Raw genomic sequence first — 25,146 nt, 5'->3', positions numbered from 1 at the left:
CCAAAACATGGACCAATACTCACCATTTTCGACACACCTCTTGATGGTCCTCAAATACCTCTAGAATTCCAATATTAGACAAATTGGGTAAAAACTATGGATTCTAGAAACCCAAGAAGTAAATTTGGGAGATCGGTCTATATGGGAGCTACACTAAAACATGGACCGATTCCCACCATTTCCGACACACCAATTGGTGGTCCTAAAATAATTCTAGATTTCAAATTTCAGGCAAATTGGATAGAAATTACAGTTTCTAGACGCCCAAGAAGTAAAATCGGTCTATATGGGGGCTTACCAAAACATGGACAAATACACCCCGTTTTCGACACACCTTTTTGTGGTCATAAAATACCTCTAGATTTCAAATTTGAGGCAAATCTTATAGTAAATACAGAAGAAGAAATAAAATCGGGAGATACCCACCAAAACTGGGTAAGCACTAATGATTCTTTCAGTAATACGGGTAATCAAAAAGTTACTACTTGCAGTATTACCTGGGATTTAAAGATAATAACTTACCTGTGTAGACAAAAAGTAATTTTTTTTTCTATTAATACCGGTAATCAAAATCATATCTTGGGGTCCGGGTTCGGCTCTACAGTGGACACCGTTAATAGTAGCGATAAGTAATGCCAAATTACATTTCAGAAAAAATTGCCAATAAAATATACCTTTGTTTTCTAAAGTTGTATAGTACATAATTTATATTACAAAATAACATCATTGCATAGATCCACGTCGTGGAGCGTGTTGGATTACAAAACAACAGGGGTAAGTTCGCACTTTTTGGATATCATTATGGTAAAGATATTATTTTTGGAGAGCTGGTAGCTTGCGAAGAAGTACTTATTTTTCGACTGCTGGTATGCTGGCACGGAAGTACTTTCCTCCAATGTCATGCCCGTGTAAAAGTATTACTACTGATATATGTACGAGGAAGTTGTTACCAATTTGGCGCAGGCATACTTGTACTCATACCTGGTAATAGGAGTTTTTGCTGGGTAGGTCTATATGAGGGCTATACCAAAACATGGACCGATACACCCCATTTTCGACACACCAATTGGTGGTCCTAAAATAATTCTAGATTTCAAATTTCAGGCAAATCGGATAGAAATTACAGTTTCTAGACGCCCAAGAAGTAAAATCGGGAAATCGGTCTATATGGGGGCTATACCAAAACATGGACAAATACACCCCATTTTCGACTCACTTTTTGATGGTGCTAAAATACCTCTAGATTTTCAATTTCAGGCAAATTGGATAAAAACTGCGGTTTTTATAAGCCCAAGACCCCAAATCGGGAGGTCGGTTTATATGGGGACTATATCAAAACTTGGACCGATAGAGCCCATCTTCGAACTTGACCTGCCTGCAAACAAAAAACGAATCTGTGCCAAATTTCAGGATGAAAGCGCCATTATTGAAGGCTGTAGCTTGATTACAACAGACAGACAGACGGAAATGCTTATATCGTCTTAGAATTTCTCCCTGATCAAGAATATATATCCTTTATATAGTCAGAAATCGGTATTTCGATGCGTTACAAACGGAATGACAAACTTATTATACCCCCGTCACCATTCTATGGAGGTCACATTTGAAGACGATCGGTTAGAAAATTAGTGCAATATGACCACAATTTACAATTTATCAAAATCGATTAATAGTTGCCACCGGAATCTTGGGAACCACAAATATTGGTAAAGACGTACGGATGGGCACCAAGGGCTAAATCGACTCAGGAGGTGATTCTGAGTTAATGGGTATATATGTTATGAGGCCTAAACTCATTATTAGTACGAGGGTTGCTCTTTATATTTCGGTATTGGACAACCTTAGTGTTACAATCTGCAAATTGACAGTTCGTGCGATTATTTTTCACAAATTTCGACGCTAATAAATTCAAAACAAGTAAGGAAAGTCAAAAGTCGGGCACATCCGTCAAATATTTTGGGGGCTATATATAAAGGTTTGTCCCAAATACATACATTTAATATCACTCGATCTGGACAGAATTTGATAGACTTCTACAAAATCTATAGACTCAAAATTTAAGTCGGCTAACACTAGGGTGGAACACAATGTTAGTAAAAAAATATGGGAAACATTTAAATCTGAAGCAATTTTTAGGAAACTTCGAAAAAGTTTATTTATGATTTATCGCACGATATATAGGTATTAGAAGTTTAGGAAAATTAGAGTCATTTTTACAACTTTTCGATTTTACTTGGCGATTTTACAAGGAAAGTGTTGGTATTTTGACCATTTTTGTCGAAATCAGAAAAACATATATATGGGAGCTATATCTAAATCTGAACCGATTTCAACCAAATTAGGCACGCATAGCTACAATGCTAATTCTACTCCCTGTGCAAAATTTCAACTAAATCGGAGTTAAAAATTGGCCTCTGTGGTCATATGAGTGTAAATCGGGCGAAAGCTATATATGGGAGATATATCTAAATTTGAACCGATTTCAATAAAATTTACCAAGCATTGGTAGAATGTCAATACTACCCTCTGTGCAAAATTTCACGAAGATCGGTAGTAAACTTTGGCCTCTGTGGTCATATGAGTGTAAATCGGATGAAAGATATATATGGGAGCTATATCTAAATCTGAACCGATTTAGCTGATATTTTGCAAGATTTTCAAGATTGATAAAATATTTGGATGTACGGTATTTCAAGAAAATCGGTTGATAAACACGCTAACTATGACCACATCGGGGATAAATATATATGGCAGCTATATCTAAATCTGAACCGATTTTTTCCAAAAACAATAGCGATTGTCTCTGTCCCAAGAAATGGCCCTACGCCAAATTTGAGGACGATCGGACTTAAATTGCGAGCTGTACTTTGTGCACAAAATTACATATACAGACAGACGGACGGACAGACAGACAGACGGACATCGCTAAATCGACTCAGAATTTAATTCTAAGCCGATCGGTATACTAAAAGATTGGTCTATGACCACTATTTCTTGGCGTTACATACAAATGCACAAACTTATTATACCCTGTACCACAGTAGTGGTGAAGGGTATAAACAGTGCCTCGATTAACTAAATTCAATTTTTGGCGATGAATCTCCGTTAAGCACCAGCTTTTATCGATGGTATGGTGAATTCAACCGAGGTCGAAGTTTACTTGGAGTAAACTGAAGAGAAGGTCGTCGAAACTAAGTTGTTGTTCCGGAAATCATTGATGATGATATTGCAAGATCGTCATGTGACTTATCGTGTGATTGACACAACCTTATGCGCCGTCCAGACTATAAGTTTATCCAGACGGAATGTATGTCACATTTCTTAGCTGAACTCTAAGAAATGTTGGAGGTAAGTAAAAATTAATAAGCTGTAGTATCGATGTCTTCGCACATAACTTATACATGCAAAAAAAAAAATCTTGCCTCCCAATCGAAATTTTGGACAAACAAACATTTGCTTTTCGCTGTAAGGAAGTTTATTTGGAAGAAAAATATATAGTTTTTGTGATAAACGTTTATTATTTTCCACGATGTAAAAACAATTTCATAAAGATTAACTCAAAACAAGTATATACGGCCGTAAGTTCGGCCAGGCCGAATCTTCTGTACCCTCCACCATGGAATTACTTGGGTAGTGGTATCTTAAAACTTCTTAACATCGTTTTCTAAATTGTGAGTTAGTCCATACGTGGTAGAGAGACAGAATTGATATTTCGCTTATATGGGGGTTATATACAATTATGAACTTGATATGGACCAATTTTTTGTGATTGGGGATCGATTTATCCGAGGGCTATATATAACTATAGACCCATATGGACCTAGTTAGGCATGGTTGTTAACGGCTATATTTATACCAGCACAATGTACCAAATTTCAACTGACTCGGATGAAATTTGCTCCTCCAAGAGGCTCCAAAACCAAATCTCGGGATCGGTTTATATGGGGGCTATATATGATTATGGACTGATATGGACCACTTTTGGCATGGCTGTTAAATATCATATACTACCACCACTTACTAAATTTCAACCAGATCGGATGAAGTTTGCTTCTCCAAAAGGCACCTGAGGTCAAATCTGGGGATCGGTTTATATGGGGGCTATATATAATTATGGACTGATATGAACCAATTCCTGCATGGTTGTTGGATACCATATGCTAACATCACGTACCAAGTTCCAACCGAATCGGATGAATTTTGCTCTTCCAAGGGGCTCCGGACGTCAAATCTGGGGATCGGTTTATATGGGGCCTATATATAATTATTGACCGATTTCGACCAATTTTTGCATGGTTGTTTGAGGCCATTTATTAACACCACGTACCAAATTTCAACTGGATCATACGAAGTTTGGTCTTCCAAGAGGCTCCGGAGGTCAAATCTGATGATCGGTTTATATGGGGGCTATATATAATTATGGACCGATGTGGACCAATTTTTGCATAGTTGTTAGATACCATATACTGACACCATGTACCAAATTTCAACCGGATCGGATGAAATTTGCTTCTCTTAGAGGTTCCGCAATTTTTGCACGATCATTAGAGACCATATACTAACACCATGTACTAAATTTCAGCCGGATCGGATGAAATTTGCTTCTCTTATAGGCTCCGAAAGCCAAATCGGGGGATCGGTTTATATGGGGGCTGTATATAATTATGGACCGATTTCGACCAATTTTTGCATGGGTGTATGAGGCCATATATTAACACCACGTACTAAATTTCAACTGAATCAGATGCATTTTGGTCTTCCAAGAGGCTCCGGAGGTCAAATCTGGGGATCGGTTTATATGGGGGCTATATATAATTATGGACCGATATGGACCGATATGGACCATTTTGACATGGTCATTAGAGACCATATACTAACACCACGTACCAAATTTCAGCCGGATCGGATGAAATTTGCTTCTCTTAGAGGCTCCGCAAGCCAAATCGGGGGATGGGTTTATATGGGGGCTATATATAATTATGGACCGATTTCGACCAATTTTTGCATGGGTGTTTGAGGCTATATATTAAAACCACGTACCAAATTTCAACTGAATCAGATGAATTTTGGTCTTCCAAGAGGCTCCGGAGGTCAAATCTGGGGATCGGTTTATATGGGGGCTATATATAATTATGGACCGATTTCGACCAATTTTTGCATGGGTGTTTGAGGCCATATATTAACACCACGTACCAAATTTCAACTAAATCAAATGAATTTTGGCCTTCCAAGAGGCTACGGAGGTCAAATCTGGTGATCGGTTTATATGGGGGCTATATATAATTATGAACCGATATGGACCATTTTTTGCATGGTCATTAAAGACCATATACTAACACCATGTACCAAATTTCAGCCGGATCGGATGAAATTTGCTTCTCTTAGAGGCTCCACAAACCAAATCTTGGGATCGGTTTATATGGGGGCTATATATAATTATTGACCGATGTGGACCAATTTTTGCATAGTTGTTAGAGACCATATACTGACACCATGTACCAAATTTCAACCGGATCGGATGAAATTTGCTTCTCTTAGAGGTTCCGCAAGCCAAATCGGGGGATCGGTTTTATTATTTCAACCGTCGAACGGAACGGACGTGTTTTTTAATAGCGGATAAAATCATCGTAATAAGTACCTACTACGAATTTCAAGTGTGGTGGGATATTAGGCCACCATGCAGAGAAATTCAAAGACATCCACTGGGTTGCTAACTTCAGGGCCCAGTGGACGGGTATCGACTGGAGTTATAAATTTGGGCAATGACCAAGAGTTAGGCCCAATTAGTCCACCTGTAGACGGGTCGACAGGTGGCGACAATTTGACAAGTCGGACCTTTTCCAAGGTAACGGCATCAAAAGGAGGTAATCCCTCACGAAAGAGATTCAAAGAACGCAGAAATGCTTTGTTTATCCTAAAGAAATTAGGATCAGTCGACCCAAGCACGTTGTCGGCTAAACAAAGTGATTCCTTAAAATGGGCTCAAGGAATTCTTGAGGCTGGAAAAAGGGAACGATCACCGGATGAGCTGCCATCCTCCAAAAGGGATCAACGATCGTTTGCCTCAGTTGCTAAAGACAGCCTTGTGATGGCTATCATAAATAAAGGAGCATTGGACGGTATGGTTCCAAAGCAAAAATGGGGGGAAATTGAGAATGCTTTGTCTGGCGTCTACTCACAGGTGCTGGAAAAGTTTCCCGGCCCAGATCCTCGACACCAAGAGGCTGGTTGGTATCAAGGACGATTTAAGCTAGTCGCATTTGAGGACCAGAGGTCTATAGAATGTTTTAAAGCTGCTCTGATACTAATTGGTGAAGTTTGGGAAGGAGCTGCTCTAGAGTTAGTCGAGAAGAAAGACATACCGGCTAGACCAAGAGCACATGCGTGGATACCTGCAAACCCTCCTGACCCTGAATCTATTTTAAATAGACTGAAACAATGCAATCCAGATCTTCCAACAGCTGATTGGAAGGTTGGCCGTTTGGATGAAGTGGATGGGCCAAGACGGCATGCAGTGTTTATATTGAACACTCAGTCTTTGCCACATCTAGCAAAGTCCCAGGGCCGTGTATGTTATGGCTTTCATTATATCCAAATGAAGGTGTATAAAAACGATCAGCTAAAGGATTCAGAAATGGACAAGCCTCTGTCTGAATCAGAAGTAAGCGGATCCTCTTGCGAAGTCGAGGGGGATACCAAGACATTTGAAGACATGGATAGATACCGTATGCGTGAGGAGGCTTCTACTGCCTCAGAACTCACCAAAGTTGAACCTATGGTTATTGCGAGAGTCACCGATATCTCTGAAGAGGACATTCTTGATGACTCGATTGAAACGGCTGATGTGACGGTTGTTGAAAATCTCGATGGTCCTACGGATCCTCCAGATAAATCTTCATCATTGTAAGGCTGCATGTGCTGCCTTAAAAGTTCTCCTGATGAAAGGGGACATAGACATAGTTCTTATTCAAGAACCATATGTTTATAGAAACAAAATATGTGAATTAAGTACTCCGGGGTTCAAACTATTGCAGTATACTGGTAATGATGTAAATCGAGCCTGTATAATTGCTAAAAACGAGCTCAACTTGTTTCTGCTTCCTTCAATGTGCAATACAGACACTGTCGTTGCAAGTTTAGAAATAGCCAAATGCAAATATTGGGTATCTTCGGTCTACATGGGACATGACAGGGAGATGCCTCCATATGCCGTTAAGACCTTAGTGGAGGAGTCACTGAAAACAAAGACGAAACTCATTATGGGATGCGATGCGAATGCACATCATAGTATATGGGGAAGTAGTGATACTAATGCAAGGGGAGAGTCGCTAATAGAGTTTATTTTGCGTACTAATCTGGTAGTTTGCAACAAGGGAGATGTCCCAACCTTTGTCACTAAAAACAGGCAAGAGGTTTTGGACATCACCTTGGCCTCGCAAGAACTGAATGAAATGATATCTGAGTGGCAGGTTTTAAGTGAACACAGCTTCTCAGATCATCGCTACATCAGTTTCAAATTTGATGTTCATATCACCAAGATCATATTTCCGCCAAATGTTAGGAAAGCTGACTGGAATAGGTATAGGGAATCGTTCAATATGATGATACCGGAAATAACAGAGACAAATATGAGAAATGTGCAAGATATCGAACACGCAGTGGAGCGGATTACTAAGGCCTTCAACATCTCACTGAAAGCTGCATGCCCTAGAGGAAAGCCAAGGGGGAAACATCGACCACCATGGTGGTCTACGGAAATAAGTAATATGAGGAAATCCTGCAGGAAGCTCTTTAACAAGGCAAAGTCCACCAGAGCCCCTGAGGACTGGGACGCTTACAAGAAGAATCTGAGAGGATACACTGTTAGAAAAATATGTTTTTCATATGTTCCCATATAAACAAAATGTGTTTCGGGCACAATTTTTAAACACAATATATTTAATTGCAAACATGTAATGTTCCTAAACTAAAACTAAATGTTTGGGACACATATGTTAATATGTTAGAATATATTATGTTTGGGGCATGAATGTTTTATAAAAATAATATGTGTGAATGTAAACATATATAAATTTACAAATTTCGAGTAAACATATATATGTTGTGATATTTTATTCAGAGAGCGACAGAGAGAGAGAGAGAGAGAGAGTATAGAGAAAGAAATAGAGATGGAAGCCGGGAGGGTTGACGAAAGATATCAACATAACACAGCGCAAGAATCAAAAGAGAACAATTTCTGTGAAACCGCTTGTATGTTGTTTCGGAAAACTGTTTTATGATAAGGTCAAAAATTTGATATGCTTAAGTCTAAATATTATTTAATTTGAATAAAGAGAATAGACATTCGGAACCAAGAGAATAGACATTTGAAAAACAAACAGCATATGTTTTCGCCTTGAGAGCAGCATTTTATGTATGTGTGGACATGTGTTTTGTTTATCATTTTGGCATTATGGGCACAATTTTTTTCTTCGTTCGTTAAAAGAAATCAGGGGTCTTCATAAAAATAACGAAAGGACACTATATTCATTTTAGAGTTGGGACAGTAAAATGAAAAAACGAGAAAATAGTGAAAAATTAAACAGTAAAATGTATAAAAACAAAATTTAGTTCCTCTTTATTAATAAGTAGTCCAAGAGGATTTGACGGACACCTTCAAATATAAAAGCGGGCATTAAGTTCGAGTTTACAGCTAAAACAATTTAAAAAGTTTATTTTCTTTAAAATGAATTATTAAAGAAAAATAAAAGGCATTTTAGAGCGATGGTGTTAAATGCTAGTAAAAACCTGTTCACGCCTAACTAAATTTATGTTTATATTATAAAATTATTTATGTATGTTTATACTCGACTCCACGTTCTTCTTTTGTTAGTTTTTGAATTCCTTCCAAATTTAAAAGTTTTGTGCCAAAAACCGTTTTTGTTACAAAATTGTTATGGCAAAAATAACAATAACAAAAAATAATATTTTATCCAAAAATCAGTCAATTTCGTTTATATCAAGCACTGTTACTGACTATAAATCTTTAATAACCCACATTTCGAAGTTTCATTATAAAACTTTAATATAGTATAAATATAAATGTGTAAATTAAAAAAAAAGTGTTCGGTCGGAGCAGGGATTGAACCCACGACCCTTTGCATGCAAGGCAGACATGCTAACCACTGCTCCACGTGGCAAACAAATGTATGTTTCTGTTAAATAATGTTATGTTTGTATGGGCTCGTGGGCGCTGCAAACTATGCTATATAAATGTATCTTATAAGGATAATTATCTACTGGTGACTATAAAAGCTACGTAGCCCAGTGGATAGTGTGTTGGCTTACAAACTGTATGGTCCTCGGTTCGATTCTCCGTGCAGGCGAAAGGTAAAATTTATAAAAGTGAATAATTTCTTCAACATTATTTGTATTACAGAAGAAGGTGCCAAGAACTAAAATATTTCGTGGAAGTGAAAATTACGAGTATGTTAGGGAATGAGAACAATCGTCTTTGGGAAAAATTCTTCCAAGCATACCATATTTTTGGGCTCAAAATGCTTCTAAACATATAATATGTTCACATAAAACAAACATATTAATGTTTCGGCAGTATCCAATAATATATGTGCTTCCTGCAAAATATGTTTGGAACATATGTTAAAGAAGCGATTTTTTTTGAGGGTGTACAAGCGAGAACTGAGAAAGGCTCAGCATAACTCTTGGAATGCTTACTGCAGCAGTATTGAGAATACGTCCGAGGCTTCCAGACTACGGAAGGTTCTAGCATCCACCAACTCCGCTCCAGGTTTCATTAAAACATCGGAGGGCAATTGGACAACGTCCAGTGAGGAGACGCTGGAGGTACTATTGGACACACATTTTCCTGGAAATCAGACGGTTGAACCATGTACTGGCGGTGCCACAGTTGCTCAGCGGTCGTTTCCTGTCGAGGACATTGTATCGGAAACTAGAATAAGATGGGCGCTAAATAGCTTTGGACCATTCAAATCCCCTGGACCTGATGGAATTACTCCGGCGGAGTTACAAGCTGTAACTGACAAAATTATCCCCTGGTTGTCGGTGATATATAAAGGATGTATCAACTTATCATATATCCCAGGAAAGTGGAGGGAAACAAAAGTCGTTTTCATACCTAAAGCGGGAAAAGCCTCTCACTCGAGGGCGCAGGATTTCCGACCAATCAGTTTATCCTCATTCCTACTTAAGACTCTGGAGAGGATGATAGATATTTATCTTAGAACTAGCATCGATTCAAGTTTGTTCTCGAAACGACAGCATGCATACTCGAAGGGCAGGTCTACTGAGACCGCACTACATGAACTAGTCAGCTTTATTGAAAGCTCACTATCTGTCAAAGAATACACAATCGTGGCGTTTCTAGACATCGAAGGGGCGTTCAATAATGTCCATCCGAGCTCGATATTAAATGGACTGACAACTCTGAATGTTGATCCATGTATACTCAGGCTGTTAGACGAACTGCTAATGAAGAGACGTATTTCAGCCACACTAGGACAAGCAAACATACAAAAGTATGTGAACAGAGGCACTCCCCAAGGAGGAGTTCTATCACCTCTTCTTTGGAATGTTGCTATAAATAGCCTTCTGGTTACTCTAGAAAAAGAAAGGATAAAAGTGGTGGCATACGCAGATGATGTAGCTCTGGCAGTCAGGGGAAAATTCCCATCCACAATCAGAGATATTATTCAGAGGGCCCTCCGGATGACTGAACAATGGGCGAAAGACAATGGTCTTGGGGTAAATCCTGCAAAGACAGAATTAGTCATGTACTGCAAAGATCGCAAAACTCCCACGGTTAGGCCTATTTCCTTAGGGGGTATTGAAATTCCCTTTGGTGATTGTGCAAAATACCTTGGCGTTATTTTGGACAGGAAGCTGTGCGGTTGCGCGAACTATCGCTGTGGTCGGAAAATGGTTACGGTCACAGTTCTGTCCTCAAAATAATGTCAGATGTGCCTAACGTAGTGGATTACACTTTGGCGATTCCACTTTTCGACAAAAAGTTTGAGACTCTAATCCCCAACAGTGAGGCGTGGTGCACACATACCCCGGGGAATAAAGAATATATAGATTTCTACACTGATGGCTCCAAATTGGATGGACAAGTGGGTTTCGGAGTATATTCTAATGATCTGGAACTTCAAATAGCGAAAAGATTACCTAATCACTGTAGTGTTTTTCAGGCTGAAATATTAGCAATAAGAGAGGTGGCGAATTGGCTGAGAAGTAATGTTCCAAAAAATGTGGGCATTAATATATACTCAGACAGTCAACCTGCAATAAAATCCTTGGACTCTGTGTTCCTCAACTCGAAAACGGCCATCGATTGCCGCAAATCTCTCAATGAGATGGCTGAGCAGTACAATATTTACCTAATATGGGTGCCTGGCCATAGGAACATTCCGGGGAACTGCGAAGCGGATGAGTTGGCAAGGCTAGGGACTACCTTACATATTCCAGGGGAACTAGAATTTGTTGGTATGCCCCTAGCTACCTGCAAGCTCATGCTGCGTGAGAAGGCTGTTATGATGGCAAATGTTCGATGGGAGAATTGCAAGGGTTGTAACGACACCAAGCAAATATGGCCCCATTTCAACTTAAACCGCACACTAGATATGCTAATGTTCTCGAGACGTCAGGTATCACTCCTGATATCTGCTATAACGGGTCGCTGCCTGATAGGAGATTTTGCAAAAACTATTGGCGCGAAGTATAATGACTATTGTATGAGCTGTCATGATGCGGAGGAAAAAGAATCAATTAAACACCTCTTGTGTGAGTGTCCTGCATTTTGTGTAAAGCGCAAGCAACTTTTAGGAGCATATAGCTTCAGATTACTGGCGGATCTGGAAAACGTTAACTTAAGCAGTCTGCTAATATTTTTGGAACAATCTGGTTGGTTCAACAAAGAAAAATAATCAAGAAGGTTCAGCGTTTAAAACTAGAAGTGCCCATATGTAATAGGTACTTTTAGTTAATGTGGTATCACAATGGACTGAATAGTCTAAGTGAGCCTGAATCTTAATCGGGCTGCCACTTTAACCTAACCTAACCTAACCTGGGGGCTATACGTAAATGTGGACCGATATGGCCCATTTGCAAGTCCAACCGACCTACATCAATAACAACTACTTGTGCCAAGTTTCAAGTCGATAGCTTGTTTCGTTCGGAAGTTAGCGTGATTTCAACAGACGGACGGACGGACGGACATGCTCTGATCGACTCAGAATTTCACCACGACCCAAAATATATATACTTTATGGGGTCTTAGAGCAATATTTCGATGTGTTACAAACACAATGACAAAGTTAATATACCCCCATCCTATGGTGGAGGGTATAAAAACAATCTATTCTGGCTAATTGCATTTTCCCTCACATCTTTCTCACTTCCACGAGGTTGTTTAGTTCGTAGCACCTTTTTCTGCAAAATTTTCAAAAAAAAAAAAAAATTCTAAGAAAAGAAAAACGTTTTCGGTACACATTTTCCAAACGTTTTTTTCTTTGCGTGTAGTGTGATCAATATCTGGGATATGTTCAACCGTCAAAAAAATTGTTCTCACATAATTTGTTAAGCGCTCAAAAAAAGTTCGTGTCGATTTGTCAAAAGAAATGCTCCGAAATTTCGCTTGCGGTGCTTCGGTACACGTGACAGGTGATTGATCGTGTATCGCGTATGAACCCAAAAGTAAACATCATCGACTGTATGGGACTTAAGAAGCTCTTGACGCATGCAAAAGAGTTGAATAGAATGTTTCGAAAAACAATAAAGCGATTTTCTATGATTAATATATATTTTTGTTCTCCAATTCCTAAATATAAAAGGCAACCCTCGTATATCGATAATGGGTTTTGCGAATAAATTGAAAAATAATTAAAAAATTATCTACTTACCAGGATGTCTATGTGTAAATTAATGACACATTTTAATATCTGATGCACCCTATTTCGTAACTTTTCAACTGTCAACAGATGTCGCTTCATTGTCGACGTTGACCTCCTCGCTGTTGACAATGTTGACGGTGTTTTCGTGATGGCAGACGTCATTGTCTTAATAGTTATTTCTGGTGGTGTCTCATTCGACCATGTCACCCGACGTTGGCCCCTTTCGTCTTGATTGTTATATCGGGTGTCATATGGGCTTATCATGTCCAATAAGACAAAAGCATTTTGTTGTTCAATCTACTGTTGTAGTTCATTGGCTGCTAGTTGGTAATGTTTTCGTTTTATTAATAATATTTTCACTTTCGCTCGTTATCAGTTACTGTTTCCGTACTGGACCATGAGTTCAATCACAATTGCATATATGACACATAAAGTTTAAAAATAATTTACACAGCAATGTCATGCTATTAAATTTGTATAATGTCATGGGTTAAGCGGCAAGTTTTTCGCATTCAAAACTGTTCGAAATTTGGACAATATGCGCTAACCATAATATTTAACGCATATTTTGTTTATGAGTTTTTATTTCACTCTACATCGTGGGGAGAGCGCATATACAATGCATATATCCATTTGTAATACATCAAAATATTGGGATAAGACTATAATGTGAATATACATATATTCTATTATATATTCTTAATTCTTGGTCGGGAAATTCTGAGTGGATTTAGTGATGTCCGTCCGTTTCTTCATATCATGCTGATTTTAACACAAGTACACTCTAAACACAGTGAAGTCGCCAGGGCTCTAAAGCCAATTTGACTTTATATGCGTTTCCTTCACTTTAATATTTTTTGTGGTCGTTAGTTAAATTAACTAAAAAAGAGAAAACAAGTAATTTCGGCCGGGCGGAATGTTATAGTAATTTCGATTGGTAAAAAATGTGTTGCATATTTTACACCTTACTCCCATAAATCAAACATTTTTGTTCGATTGGAACATCCAGTGCTGCCTTCCCAAAATGTGTACGATTGATTGACCGGGGTGTTACCCAAACCAAAAGTGTAACCAATTTTGCACTGTAGCTAGTCTGCGGTGCAGATGGTTACACTTTCAAACAGCTGTTGAAGACGTTCTTGAAAATACAAAAGAAAGTGTATGACGCGTGTATTGTGGCTGCCTTTCAATTTCTTCACCACAGCGAATTAATTTACCGAGAAGAAGCATTTCAATTACTAGTGCCGCGAAAAAAAAATTCGATATTAAATATTTTTAAAATAAATGCAAGAAGCAAATGTGCTTGCTTAATAATAGTTATTAACAACAATCCGAAATATTTCTTTTGTTTACAAACCACTTTTTATACCCTCCACCATAGGATGAGGGTATATTAACTTTGTCATTCCGTTTGTAACACATTGAAATATTGCTCTCAGACCCCATACTGTATATATATTCTGGGTCGTGGAGAAATTCTGAGTCGATCTAAGCATGTCCGTCCGTCCGTCTGTTGAAATCACGCTAACTTCCGAACGAAACAACCTATCGACTTGAATCTTGGCACAAGTATTTGTTATTGATGTAGGTCGGATGGTATTGCAAATGGGCCATATCGGATCACTTCTACGTATAGCCCTCATATAAACGGACCCCCAGATTTGCCTCAAAGCGAAGCAAATTTCATCCGATCCGGCTTGGTGCATGGTGTTGGTATATGGTTTCTAACAACCACGCAAAAATTGGTCCACATCGGTACATAGTTATATATAGCCCCCATATAAACCGATCCCCAGATTTGGCTTGCGGAGCCTCAAAGAGAAGCAAATTTCATCCGATCCGGCTGAAATTTGGTACATGGTGTTGGTATATGGTCTCTAATAACCATGCAAAAATTGGTCGTCATCGGTCCATAATTATATATAGCCCACATATAAACCGATCCCCAGATTTGGCTTCCGGAGCCTCTATGGGAAGCAAAATTCATCCGATTCAGTTAAAATTCGGTACGTGGTGTTAGTATATGGTCTCTAGGTTAGGTTAGGTTAGGTTATGTGGCAGCCCGATGTATCAGGCTCACTTAGACTATTCAGTCCATTGTGATACCACACTGGTGAACTTCTCTCTTATCACTGAGTGCTGCCCGATTCCATGTTAAGCTCAATGACAAGGGACCTCCTTTTTATAGCCGAGTCCGAACGGCGTTCCACATTACAGTGAAACCACTTAGAGAAGCTTTGAAACCCTCAGAAATGTCACCAGCATTACTGAGGTGGGATAATCCACCGCTGAAAAACTTTTTGGTGTTCGGTCGTAGCAGGAATCGAACCCACGACCTTGTGTATGCAAGGCGGGCATGCTAACCATTGCACCACGGTGGCTATGGTCTCTAACAATCATGCAAAAATTGGTCCATATCGGTCTATAGTTATATATAGCCGATCCCCAATCACACAAAAATTGGTTCATATCGGTTCATATTCATGGTTGCCACTCGAGCCAAAAATAATCTACCAAAATTTTATTTCTATAGAAAATTTTATCAAAATTTTATTTGTATAGAAAATTTTGTGAAAGTTTTATTTCTATAGAAAATTTGTTCAAAATTTTATTTCTATAGAAAATTTTGTCCCGATTTTATTTCTTTAGAAAATTTTGTCAATATTTTATTTCTATAGAAAATTTTGTCCAAATTTTATTTCTATAGAAAATTTTTTCCAAATTTTATTTCTATAGAAAATTTTGTCCAAATTTTATTTCTATAGGAAATTTTGTCCAAATTTTATTTCTATAGAAAATTTTGTCAAAATTTTATTGCTATATAAAATTTTGTCAAAATTTTATTTCGATAGAAAATTTTGTCAAAATTTTATTTCTATAGAAAATTTTGTCAAACCGAATTATATACGTATTTAATCGGCCTTTTTTAGTTTAATATATACCACGTATGGACTAATTTACAATTTAGAAGACGGTGTTAGGATGTTCTAAGATTCCTTGCCATCGGAAAGTGTTACCGCAACCCAAGTAATTCGATTGTGGATGACAGTCTTTAGTAGAAGTTTCTACGCAATCCATGGTGGAGGGTACATAAGCTTCGGCCTGGCCGAACTTACGGCCTTATATACTTGTTGTTTTAGGATTTTGTATCAGTGTTGCACATTTTTGTTCGTTTTAAAAAGCAAACGGTATGGTCTTTACAGGGATTTTTGGCAACGTTGTGGTAACACCATAAGATGTTGTACCATTTGTATGCAACACTTCTTTCCCAAACGAAATTACCATTAAATACTCACCACATTGAATCAAATAGTTTCCTCTTGAAACCCCTCGTCGTAACAGGTTACTTGGATATATAAAGAATTTCAAGTGGATGTTAAGAGACTAACTACCTCAAGAAGATCGGTTCAAATGGTACACTTCCCGAAGTTTAGTGTAAAGATTCAACATATGAACATTATTCCAATGTGTACGAGAAGTAAAATCTGGAACGTTTACTTTTAATTTGGATGACCAATGCGCCTTATATCCCCCAGGGAGTGAAGTCGGTTTATTTGGAGGCTTTACCAAAAATTGGCCGAAATAAACTAAATTCGACACAGGTCTTTGAGGGCATAAAACCTCCAGATATCCATTTCCGGAAAATCAGCAAAATATTGCGGTTTCTAGAAGCCCAACAATACTCAAATAACCCTATATGTCACAAAACCATTTTAGTTCATGGTATTATTATGTTTTGAGAGAGTTTGTTTTGCTTTAATAATTTTTTGCGGACATTAAAAAAAGGAAAACTATACACAAATTAAGCATAAAGATTTAAAAAAATTCGTGTCTCTCAAAAAGATAGCTCAGAATTTCTTACAATGTTTAAATTTTGCCAATTTTTTTGGGAGCCACCGTGGTGGTAACACGCACGCCTTGCATACATCTGTGTTAACATTTTCTAAAATTAACCAACATTTTTATACCCTCCACCATAGGATGGGGGGTATATTAACTTTGTCATTCCGTTTGTAACACATCGAAATATTGCTCTAAGACCCCATAAAGTATATATATTCTGGGTCGTGGTGAAATTCTGAGTCGATCTGAGCATGTCCGTCCGTCCGTCTGTTGAAATCACGCTAACTTCCGAACGAAACAAGCTATCGACTTGAAACTTGGCACAAGTAGTTGTTATTGATGTAGGTCGGATGGTATTGCAAATTGGCCATATGGGTCCACTTTTAAGTATAGCCTCCATATAAACGGACCCCCAAATTTGGCTTGCGAGGCCTCTAAATGAAGCAAATTTCATCCGATCCGGGTGAAATTTGGTACATGGTGTTAGTATATGGTCTCTAACAACCATGCAAAAATTGGTCCACATCGGTCCATAATTATATATAGCCCCCATATAAACCGATCCCCCGATTTGGCTTGCAGCGCCTCTACGAGAAACAATTTTCAACCGATCCGGCTGAAATTTGGTACACGGTGTAAGTATATGGTCTCTAACAACCATGCAAAAATTGGGCCATATCGGTCCATAATTATATATAGCCCCCATATAAACCGATCCCCCGATTTGGCTTGCGGAGCCTCTAAGAGAAGCAAATTTCATCCGATCCGGCTGAAATTTGGTACATGGTGTAAGTATATGGTCTCTAACAACCATACAAAAATTGGTCCACATCGGTCCATAATTATATATAGCCCCCTATAAGCCGATCCCCAGATTTGACCACCGGAGCCTCTTGGAAGACCAAAATTTATCTGATTCAGTATAAATTTGGTACGTGATGTTAATATATGGCCTCAAACACCCGTGCAAAAATTGGTCGATATCGGTCCATAATTATATATAGGCCCCATATAAACCGATCCCCAGATTTGACCTCCGGAGCACCTTGGAAGAGCAAAATTCTTCCCATTCGGTTGAAATTTGGTACGTGATGTTAGTATAGGGTATCCAACAACCATGCAGGAATTGGTTCCTATCAGTCCATAATAATATATAGCTCCCATATAAACCATCCCCAGATTTGACCTCCGGTCCATAATTATATATAGCCCCCTATAAGCCGATCCCCAGATTTGACCACCGGAGCCTCTTGGAAGACCAAAATTTATCTGATTCAGTTGAAATTTGGTACGTGATGTTAATATATGGCCTCAAACACCCGTGTAAAAATTGGTCGATATCGGTCCATAATTATATATAGGCCCCATATAAACCGATCCCCAGATTTGACCTCCGGAGCACCTTGGAAGAGCAAAATTCTTCCCATTCGGTTGAAATTTGGTACGTGATGTTAGTATAGGGTATCCAACAACCATGCAGGAATTGGTTCCTATCAGTCCATAATAATATATAGCTCCCATATAAACCATCCCCAGATTTGACCTCCGGTGCCTTTTGGAGAAGCAAAATTCATCCGATCTGGTTGAAATTTGGTACGTGGTGGTAGTATATGATATTTAACAACCATGTGAGTTGAAATTTGTGGATGACAGTCTTTCGTAGAAGTTTCTACGCAATCCATGGTGGAGGGTACATAAGATTCGGCCTGGCCGAACTTACGGCAGAATATACTTGTTCTTTCTGGTGGGTTCTCTTTGTTTGTGTGAAGTCAAATCGCTTGATCGGTCTATATGGGGCCTATACCAAAACATGGGCCGATACATACCATATTTGGTACACTTATTTTTGGATCTGAAATACTTCTAGATGTTAATTTTCAAGAAAATCTGATAAAAATTGAATTGGGAATGGGACTGAATTGTAAGCGTGCACTTAACAAAAGTTTACATGGATCCAAAGATTAAGGATTTAATGATTTTGAGGTTGATTCCGAGCCAAAAATGTGGCACTTACACTACTTACACTGAAAAAAATACATAATAAGAAAGATTACGCAACATAGATTGCAGAATACGTAGTCTACACAACAGTAGGGGCAAATTTATTTGAAAAAAGTAAATTTTATCTAAAAGAAAGTTCATAATCCTTATTTTAACGAATTAACGCCTAAAATGAAACTGCCGGACAAAAATTGATTTTATGGGCGGTTTATTAACACAGTAACGACTAAATAAAAAGATTTAAATAAAATCCTGACACTTATTAGAAAAAGGGTGTTCCCGTATGGGAACATTGGGCAGATTAAGTATGAAATTCTCCAAAAAACTCCATTGCCTGTAGGTACAATTTTAAACTTTTTATTACATTAATCTTAACAGTTTTATCTATATATAATCGATATATTATATGCGAAGAATTACAGATTTTAGATCACTTGGTACACATAAAACTATTGAAAGTATTTTACGAAATTTATCCGAATAATAACAAGAATATAACGCACTGAATATGACACTTGCTTATTAAATGCGACCAAGTGTCTTTGTTTATAGATCAGATGCAGTATATGTTAAAACTGTCATACGTGTATTTAAAATTACAAAATAAACGGGTAGCTCATAGTTGTTTGATCTCATTTACCAAAATTTTCATTCCGGATTTGCAATAAAAATTAAAAATAAAAATTCAACAAATACTTCAAAATGAAAAATTGAAAAAAAAAATTATCCAAAGATGCAAACTCTTCAAAATAGGTTTAGCCTACACTGAAAAAAATATTTACGTGGTATTAAAGACTGCGCAACCTCAATTTTAGGATGTGCAATTTACACATTAATAAGGACAAATTTCTTTAAAATAATGAAATTTTAATTAAATCAAAGTTTATAATCTTTGCTTCAAAATTTTTTTCAAAAAATTTAGGACACAAATTTAAAAATTTGCGTCCCTTCGTTAAAGTCGTATGTCTTCAAACTAAGGCAAATTTTCCTTAAAGTAAAGAAACACATTTTTGATGTAAAGAAATTGTCCTTAAATTAACTGAAATATTAAATCTTTAGATTTAAGATAGAAACTCTTCAAATATTTGCTAAGACTTATTTTGAGGATTTAGCGTCTTTGGTTTAATGTTTTTTTTGGAATTAAAACAATATTTTTTACTCTGAAGTATCCGTTATAATTTGGATTTTTAAACTGGCATTTGTTTGTACGTCAATAACTTTATTAATATACCGGTAAAATAGAATCAAAATTCGATAAATGAGGTCTGTAGCCTAATTTTAATTTTATTGGTCCTTGATTTAAGGCCAGATAGATCGCTAAAAATTTTTCTTATTTTAAAGAAGCCGCATCTTTGGCTCGGAATCAATACCAAAATCCTTAAAGAAAGGTCAAAATCTTTGGATCCAAGTAATTTGTTTTTGAGTGTATATTCAAAGCGTCGTCATCTTAATTTAAATACGATTTCTTTTAATCTAAAATTTTTCTTTACTTTACGCCAAATTTTTTCTTACTTCAAAGACATAGGACTTTAAACTTTTTTGAATCAAAAAATTGCGCGTCCTAAAATTTTGGCTGCAACATGTGCAGCCAAAATTTTAGGACGCACAATTAAATTTAGGTGGCATAAATTTAGGTAAATATTTTTTTCAGTGTAGACGAGACATGAGCAACAATGTAGTTTGCGAAAAATAAACACCAAATATTTTTGCTAACCGGGCCCGTCCTGAGATATGTTATTGCTGGTAGCATTTCACAAATGCCCTTTTTATGCTGTTTTTCATCTCAACCGTGATATGTAAATGTAACCGTGATATGTAAATGTACACTAACGCCAGTTCAAAAATCCATGGGAGGAAATTACGAAAAGAATTCACATAAACACATGAAAATATCGAACATTTTTGTTTGTTGAATATTTTGTGTGAAAATGAAAATGACACTATTCACCACTATGGTTTGAAATCCGAGAAGCCGGTCGTTGGGACAACACATTGGCGGCAATCAATGATAATACACAAGTGACCACATTCAAAGCCACACAAAGACTACACATGATAGGTCTGCTTATAGTTACACACCCGCTCCCTCGCACACAAATGCTCGTACAAAACATTCAACGCGAAAATGAGCGCGAAATCCGTGCCCATATGTAATACCGTTCTCCTCAAATAATCTTTTAGAACTGAAGCCAACAACAAACGGCAGAACTGAAAAAATCACTGCATTCCTCAACAAAGCAAACAGAAGAAGAAACAATTGAGTAAAGTAGAAAGTCGGGCGGGACCGACTATATCATACTCTAAACAACCCCTACAGAATTAGTAAACGTAAGCATTTGGAGGTTATTATTAAAAAAGTTAAGGTACATATTTATGGGTGTTTTATCTGATGCAATATGCCTGACATTTCAATAAACTTGCCTGTGTTCTTCATAATTTGGTGACACATATATATGGGAGCTATATCTAAATCTTATATACACCCTCAAAAAAATCATCTGTGTATATTTTTTCCACATGCATCGAAAGAAAAAGCGTTCGTAACATTGACGATTCAGTTTCATCAATGTGTTTTTGTCTATGAGATGAAAAGTTTCGTCCATGTGAGTATTTCGGTAGTCTACGTGGCGAAAGCAATCATCAAAGTTAATTTTTGTTCTTTTCATAGTTTGTCACATTAACAATCTAGTTTCGTCAATGAGACGAAATTATTTTCTTCCCGATTCACTTTTCTCTGAAATGTGTGTCGAAAAAATCTCAATACTAAATAAAGCAAATAAAACGCTATACGGTATATATTGTATATGGATTATTGTAATTTACATTTTTCCATTAGTACTAAAGTGAAACACCTAAAAGTCGAATCAATCGTCAATGTGACGAAACAGTGTTCAATGCGATGATAAAATTCATACGTTCTGTAGATGTGCATTTATTTCTCTATCTACAAAAACACACACAGCCAAATGCGCTTGCTCCGTTTCTTTTTTCAAATAACTGTACACAGCTTTTATTAATGAGAGAGTTATTTTTAACATTTAACTTAACTCAAACGAGAATTTGAGCAAACATTTGTTCACATGGTTGTTTTTAAATTGGTTTCCAAGATGTATGAGAACAATTAAAGTCGTCAAATTGATGAAAAAAGTAATCAAGTAGACGAAACATTTCATCTACTCCGTTGATGTGTATTCAAATACTAATGCAATAACACATTCCTATGTAGTTGTGTGGTAGAGATGTTGTTTGTTTGTGCGGAAAGAATTTCTCAAATGGTTCTTATCAGTTGATGAGTAGTCTTGGGCAAAATCGTTCACCGTAGTGATTCGGACTCATCGTTCCTTTTGTACAAAGGAACTAGTTCCTTCAAATCGTTCCATCGTTCCTTTTCGTTCCGGATTTGTATTTTGTCATCACTGTCATCTACTAAAGACAGACATTACATTGTTTGTTTACTTTGTGTAACGAAGTTCGTGGTCAATTGAAAGATACAAAAATATGGAAAATTGAGTGAAATTACTTCAAACAAATTAAAGGAATGGAAAATTTAAGGAAGTAGCTTAATTCAGGAAGCCAAACTCTTTGGATGGATTTTTGGATTGCATAATACTTTACTCTGTGCAAAATTATTCATTGCAAAATTTTTTTTTGTCGTTTGTGAAGAGCCTGAGATGGAATTAATGATTCTATTAAATAGCAGCATATCAATCAATGATTTACATACATACGCGCCAAAATGAATGAATTGGCAAATAGCTCAAACAGAAGTAAAAAAAATCAAACTGCGATCCGAGGAACGATGGAGCGTAAATTGAAAATACAACTAAATGTCAAAAGAAACGATGAGAACGAAAGAGATGAAACTAGTGACGGTCGTTCCTTTTAGTGAACCCTTCATTGGAACTAGTTCGTTCCGGAACGACACAAGACTATTGATGAGTTTAGTTCAATGTGTGAAGGTGGTCGAGCATGCCGAAAATAAAGAGATAATTGAATAAAGTTGTGAAAGTGAAAAGAAAAACAAAAAAGTGAGTAAAAAGACATGAAGTGTTATATGCAATAAATTTTTTAACCAAAATGGAAAATATTTTAAGCATTTAAAATGTTACCATTTGCTTAAACACATACACAGTCGAACATGTTGTGGGACATTATACAAGGATGCTTCTTCTTTTGAGAGGCATGTTCGAACAAAACATTCATCTAATAAAGAAGAAGCGCCTGCGTTACAAGAAAAAATAGAAAATGAATTCGTTACTATTTTGAAGAACACAATGGAGTGTTCTAGCAAATATAACAAGTTTAATTGTAAATTTATTTCGGACAATTTATTGTTTTACAAACATTTATATGTTATTTGTTTATGGAATTATTTCTAAATTTACAGATAATTGCCGCAACATTTTTCGTTCTGTGAAAACCGAATATGGTTTTAAACTGAAATTAAAGGAGAAAGACGAATTGAATGAACAAAAAATTCAAAAGAAAAAGGGTGAGTTAAATTTTGTTCAAAATTCTACTAGCACCGAAAATATTTTACAATAATACAAAATATAAATTTTTAAATTCTTCTTTATAAATTTTTTACTCCACAGCTTGAACCCAAAAAACTTTTCATCCATGACAGCATGTTTGTGTATCTTGATGGTCAATTTACCAAAATCAACAGCTTTTGAAGAAAAGCAGATATTTGCATTTGTATGATACATTTTATGTACGTATTTATTTCGTTAGTTGTACCTTATTTCAAATAAATAAAATTTAAATTTAATTTAAAAAACAATATGGTTGTAATTTAAAAAACAAGTACAGTATGTCAAGAAAGCCTTTTGACATTGCCAACTATTTCAACTTCTAGAAATAATTGAAATATTAAATATTTTATTAAATTTTTAATTCTGTGTACGAATGTATACTTTGCAAAATACATAATAAAATATTTTTTTAAAATTTCATTATATTTAATTTTGGAACAAAACATAATTTTTATCCCATTGTCAAAACACTTTCTTGACAAACTGTATATAGGGCCGTAAGTTCGGCCAGGCCGAATCTTATGTACCCTCCACCATGGATTGCGTAGAAACTTCTACGAAAGACTGTCATACACAATAGAATTGCTTGGGTTGTGGTATCTTAAAACTTCTTAATATCGTTTTCTAAATTGTGAGTTAGTCCATACGTGGTATATATTATACAAAAAAGTTATGTATAGTTAAGTCTACAAATAATTACGAATCGATATGGACTTTTTGCACGGTACACAGAGAGCCGGAATTGAAATATGGGGGTCGCTTATATGGGGGCTATATACAATTATGAACTTGATATGGACCAATTTTTGTGTAATTGGAAATCGATTTATCTGAGGGATATATAATTATAGACCGATATGGACCTAGTTACGCATGGTCGTTAACGACCATATACTAGCACAATGTACCAAATTTCAACTCACTCTGATGAAATTTGCTCCTCCAAGAGGCTTCAAAACTAAATCTCAAGATTGGTTTATATGGGGCTATATATGATTATGGACTGATATGGACCACTTTTGGCTTGGTTGTTAAATATCATATACGATCACCACGTACCAAATTTCAAGCAGATCGGATGAATTTTGCTCTTCCAAGGGGCTCTGGAGGTCAAATCTGGGGATCGGTTTATATGGGGCCTATTTATAATTATGGACCGATGTGGACCAGTTTTTCCATTGTTGTTAGAGACCATATACTAACACCATGTACCAAATTTCAGCCGGATAGGATGAAATTTGCTTCTCTTAGAGGCCTCGCAAGCCAAATCGGGGGATCGGTTTATATGAGGGCTATATATAATTATGGACCGATGTGGACCAATTTTCGCATGGTTGTTAGAGACCATATACTAACACCATGTACCAAATTTCAGCCGGATCGGATGAAATTTGCTGCTCTTAGAGGACTCGCAATCCAAATTTGGGGGTCCGTTTATATGGGGGCTATATATAATTATGGACCGATGTGGACCAATTTTTGCATGGTTGTTAGAGACCATATACTAACACCATGTACCAAATTTCAGCCGGATAGGATGAAATTTGCTTCTCTTAGAGGCCTCGCAAGCCAAATCGGGGGATCGGTTTATATGAGGGCTATATATAATTATGGACCGATGTGGACCAATTTTCGCATGGTTGTTAGAGACCATATACTAACACCATGTACCAAATTGCAGCCGGATCGGATGAAATTTGCTCCTATTAGAGGCCTCGCAAGCCAAATCGGGGGATCGGTTTATATGGGGGCTATATATAATTATGGACCGATGTGGACCAATTTTTGCATGGTTGTTAGAGACCATATGCTAACACCATGTACCAAATTTCAGCCGGAGCGGATGGAATTTGCTTCTC

General features: G+C 37.0%; 2 protein-coding genes and 1 long non-coding RNA gene across 5 annotated transcripts in view; 1 reads left to right on the top strand and 2 right to left on the bottom strand.

Moving 5' to 3' along the window:
- Positions 1–20,674, bottom strand: part of LOC142232714 (uncharacterized) — a 54,948-nt gene extending 34,274 nt beyond the window's left edge. Inside the window, exons 1-2 of one of the 3 annotated variants that reach the window (XM_075303368.1) lie at positions 20,651–20,674; positions 12,918–13,372 (exon numbers count right to left, since the gene is read on the bottom strand). In XM_075303368.1, coding sequence (XP_075159483.1) covers positions 12,918–13,172 — 255 coding nt within the window. In that variant the 5' untranslated portion in view covers positions 13,173–13,372; positions 20,651–20,674. Of the gene's footprint in view, positions 1–12,917; positions 13,571–20,650 lie in introns of all 3 variants that reach the window. The other 2 variants (XM_075303367.1, XM_075303366.1) reach the window with 2 other exon arrangements.
- LOC142232713 (putative serine hydrolase) overlaps positions 1–20,940 on the bottom strand; it is a 98,757-nt gene extending 77,817 nt beyond the window's left edge. Inside the window, exon 1 of the mRNA XM_075303364.1 lies at positions 20,832–20,940. Within this exon, the coding sequence (XP_075159479.1) occupies positions 20,832–20,900 (69 nt within the window). The 5' untranslated portion in view covers positions 20,901–20,940. The remainder of the gene's footprint in view (positions 1–20,831) is intronic.
- A 1,109-nt stretch (positions 20,941–22,049) lies between these two features.
- Positions 22,050–23,529, top strand: LOC142235144 (uncharacterized). The gene is made up of 3 exons (XR_012721808.1): positions 22,050–22,780; positions 23,140–23,244; positions 23,348–23,529. It is a non-coding gene; the product is annotated as an uncharacterized LOC142235144 (long non-coding RNA).
- The last annotated feature ends 1,617 nt before the right edge of the window (positions 23,530–25,146 follow it).

This window comes from Haematobia irritans, chromosome 4 (assembly GCF_050003625.1).
Source record: "Haematobia irritans isolate KBUSLIRL chromosome 4, ASM5000362v1, whole genome shotgun sequence".
In the NCBI taxonomy this organism is placed as follows: Eukaryota; Metazoa; Arthropoda; class Insecta; order Diptera; family Muscidae; genus Haematobia; species Haematobia irritans.
The sequence above is the reverse complement of the archived record's forward strand: the minus strand, read 5'-3'. Positions and strand labels throughout refer to the sequence as shown.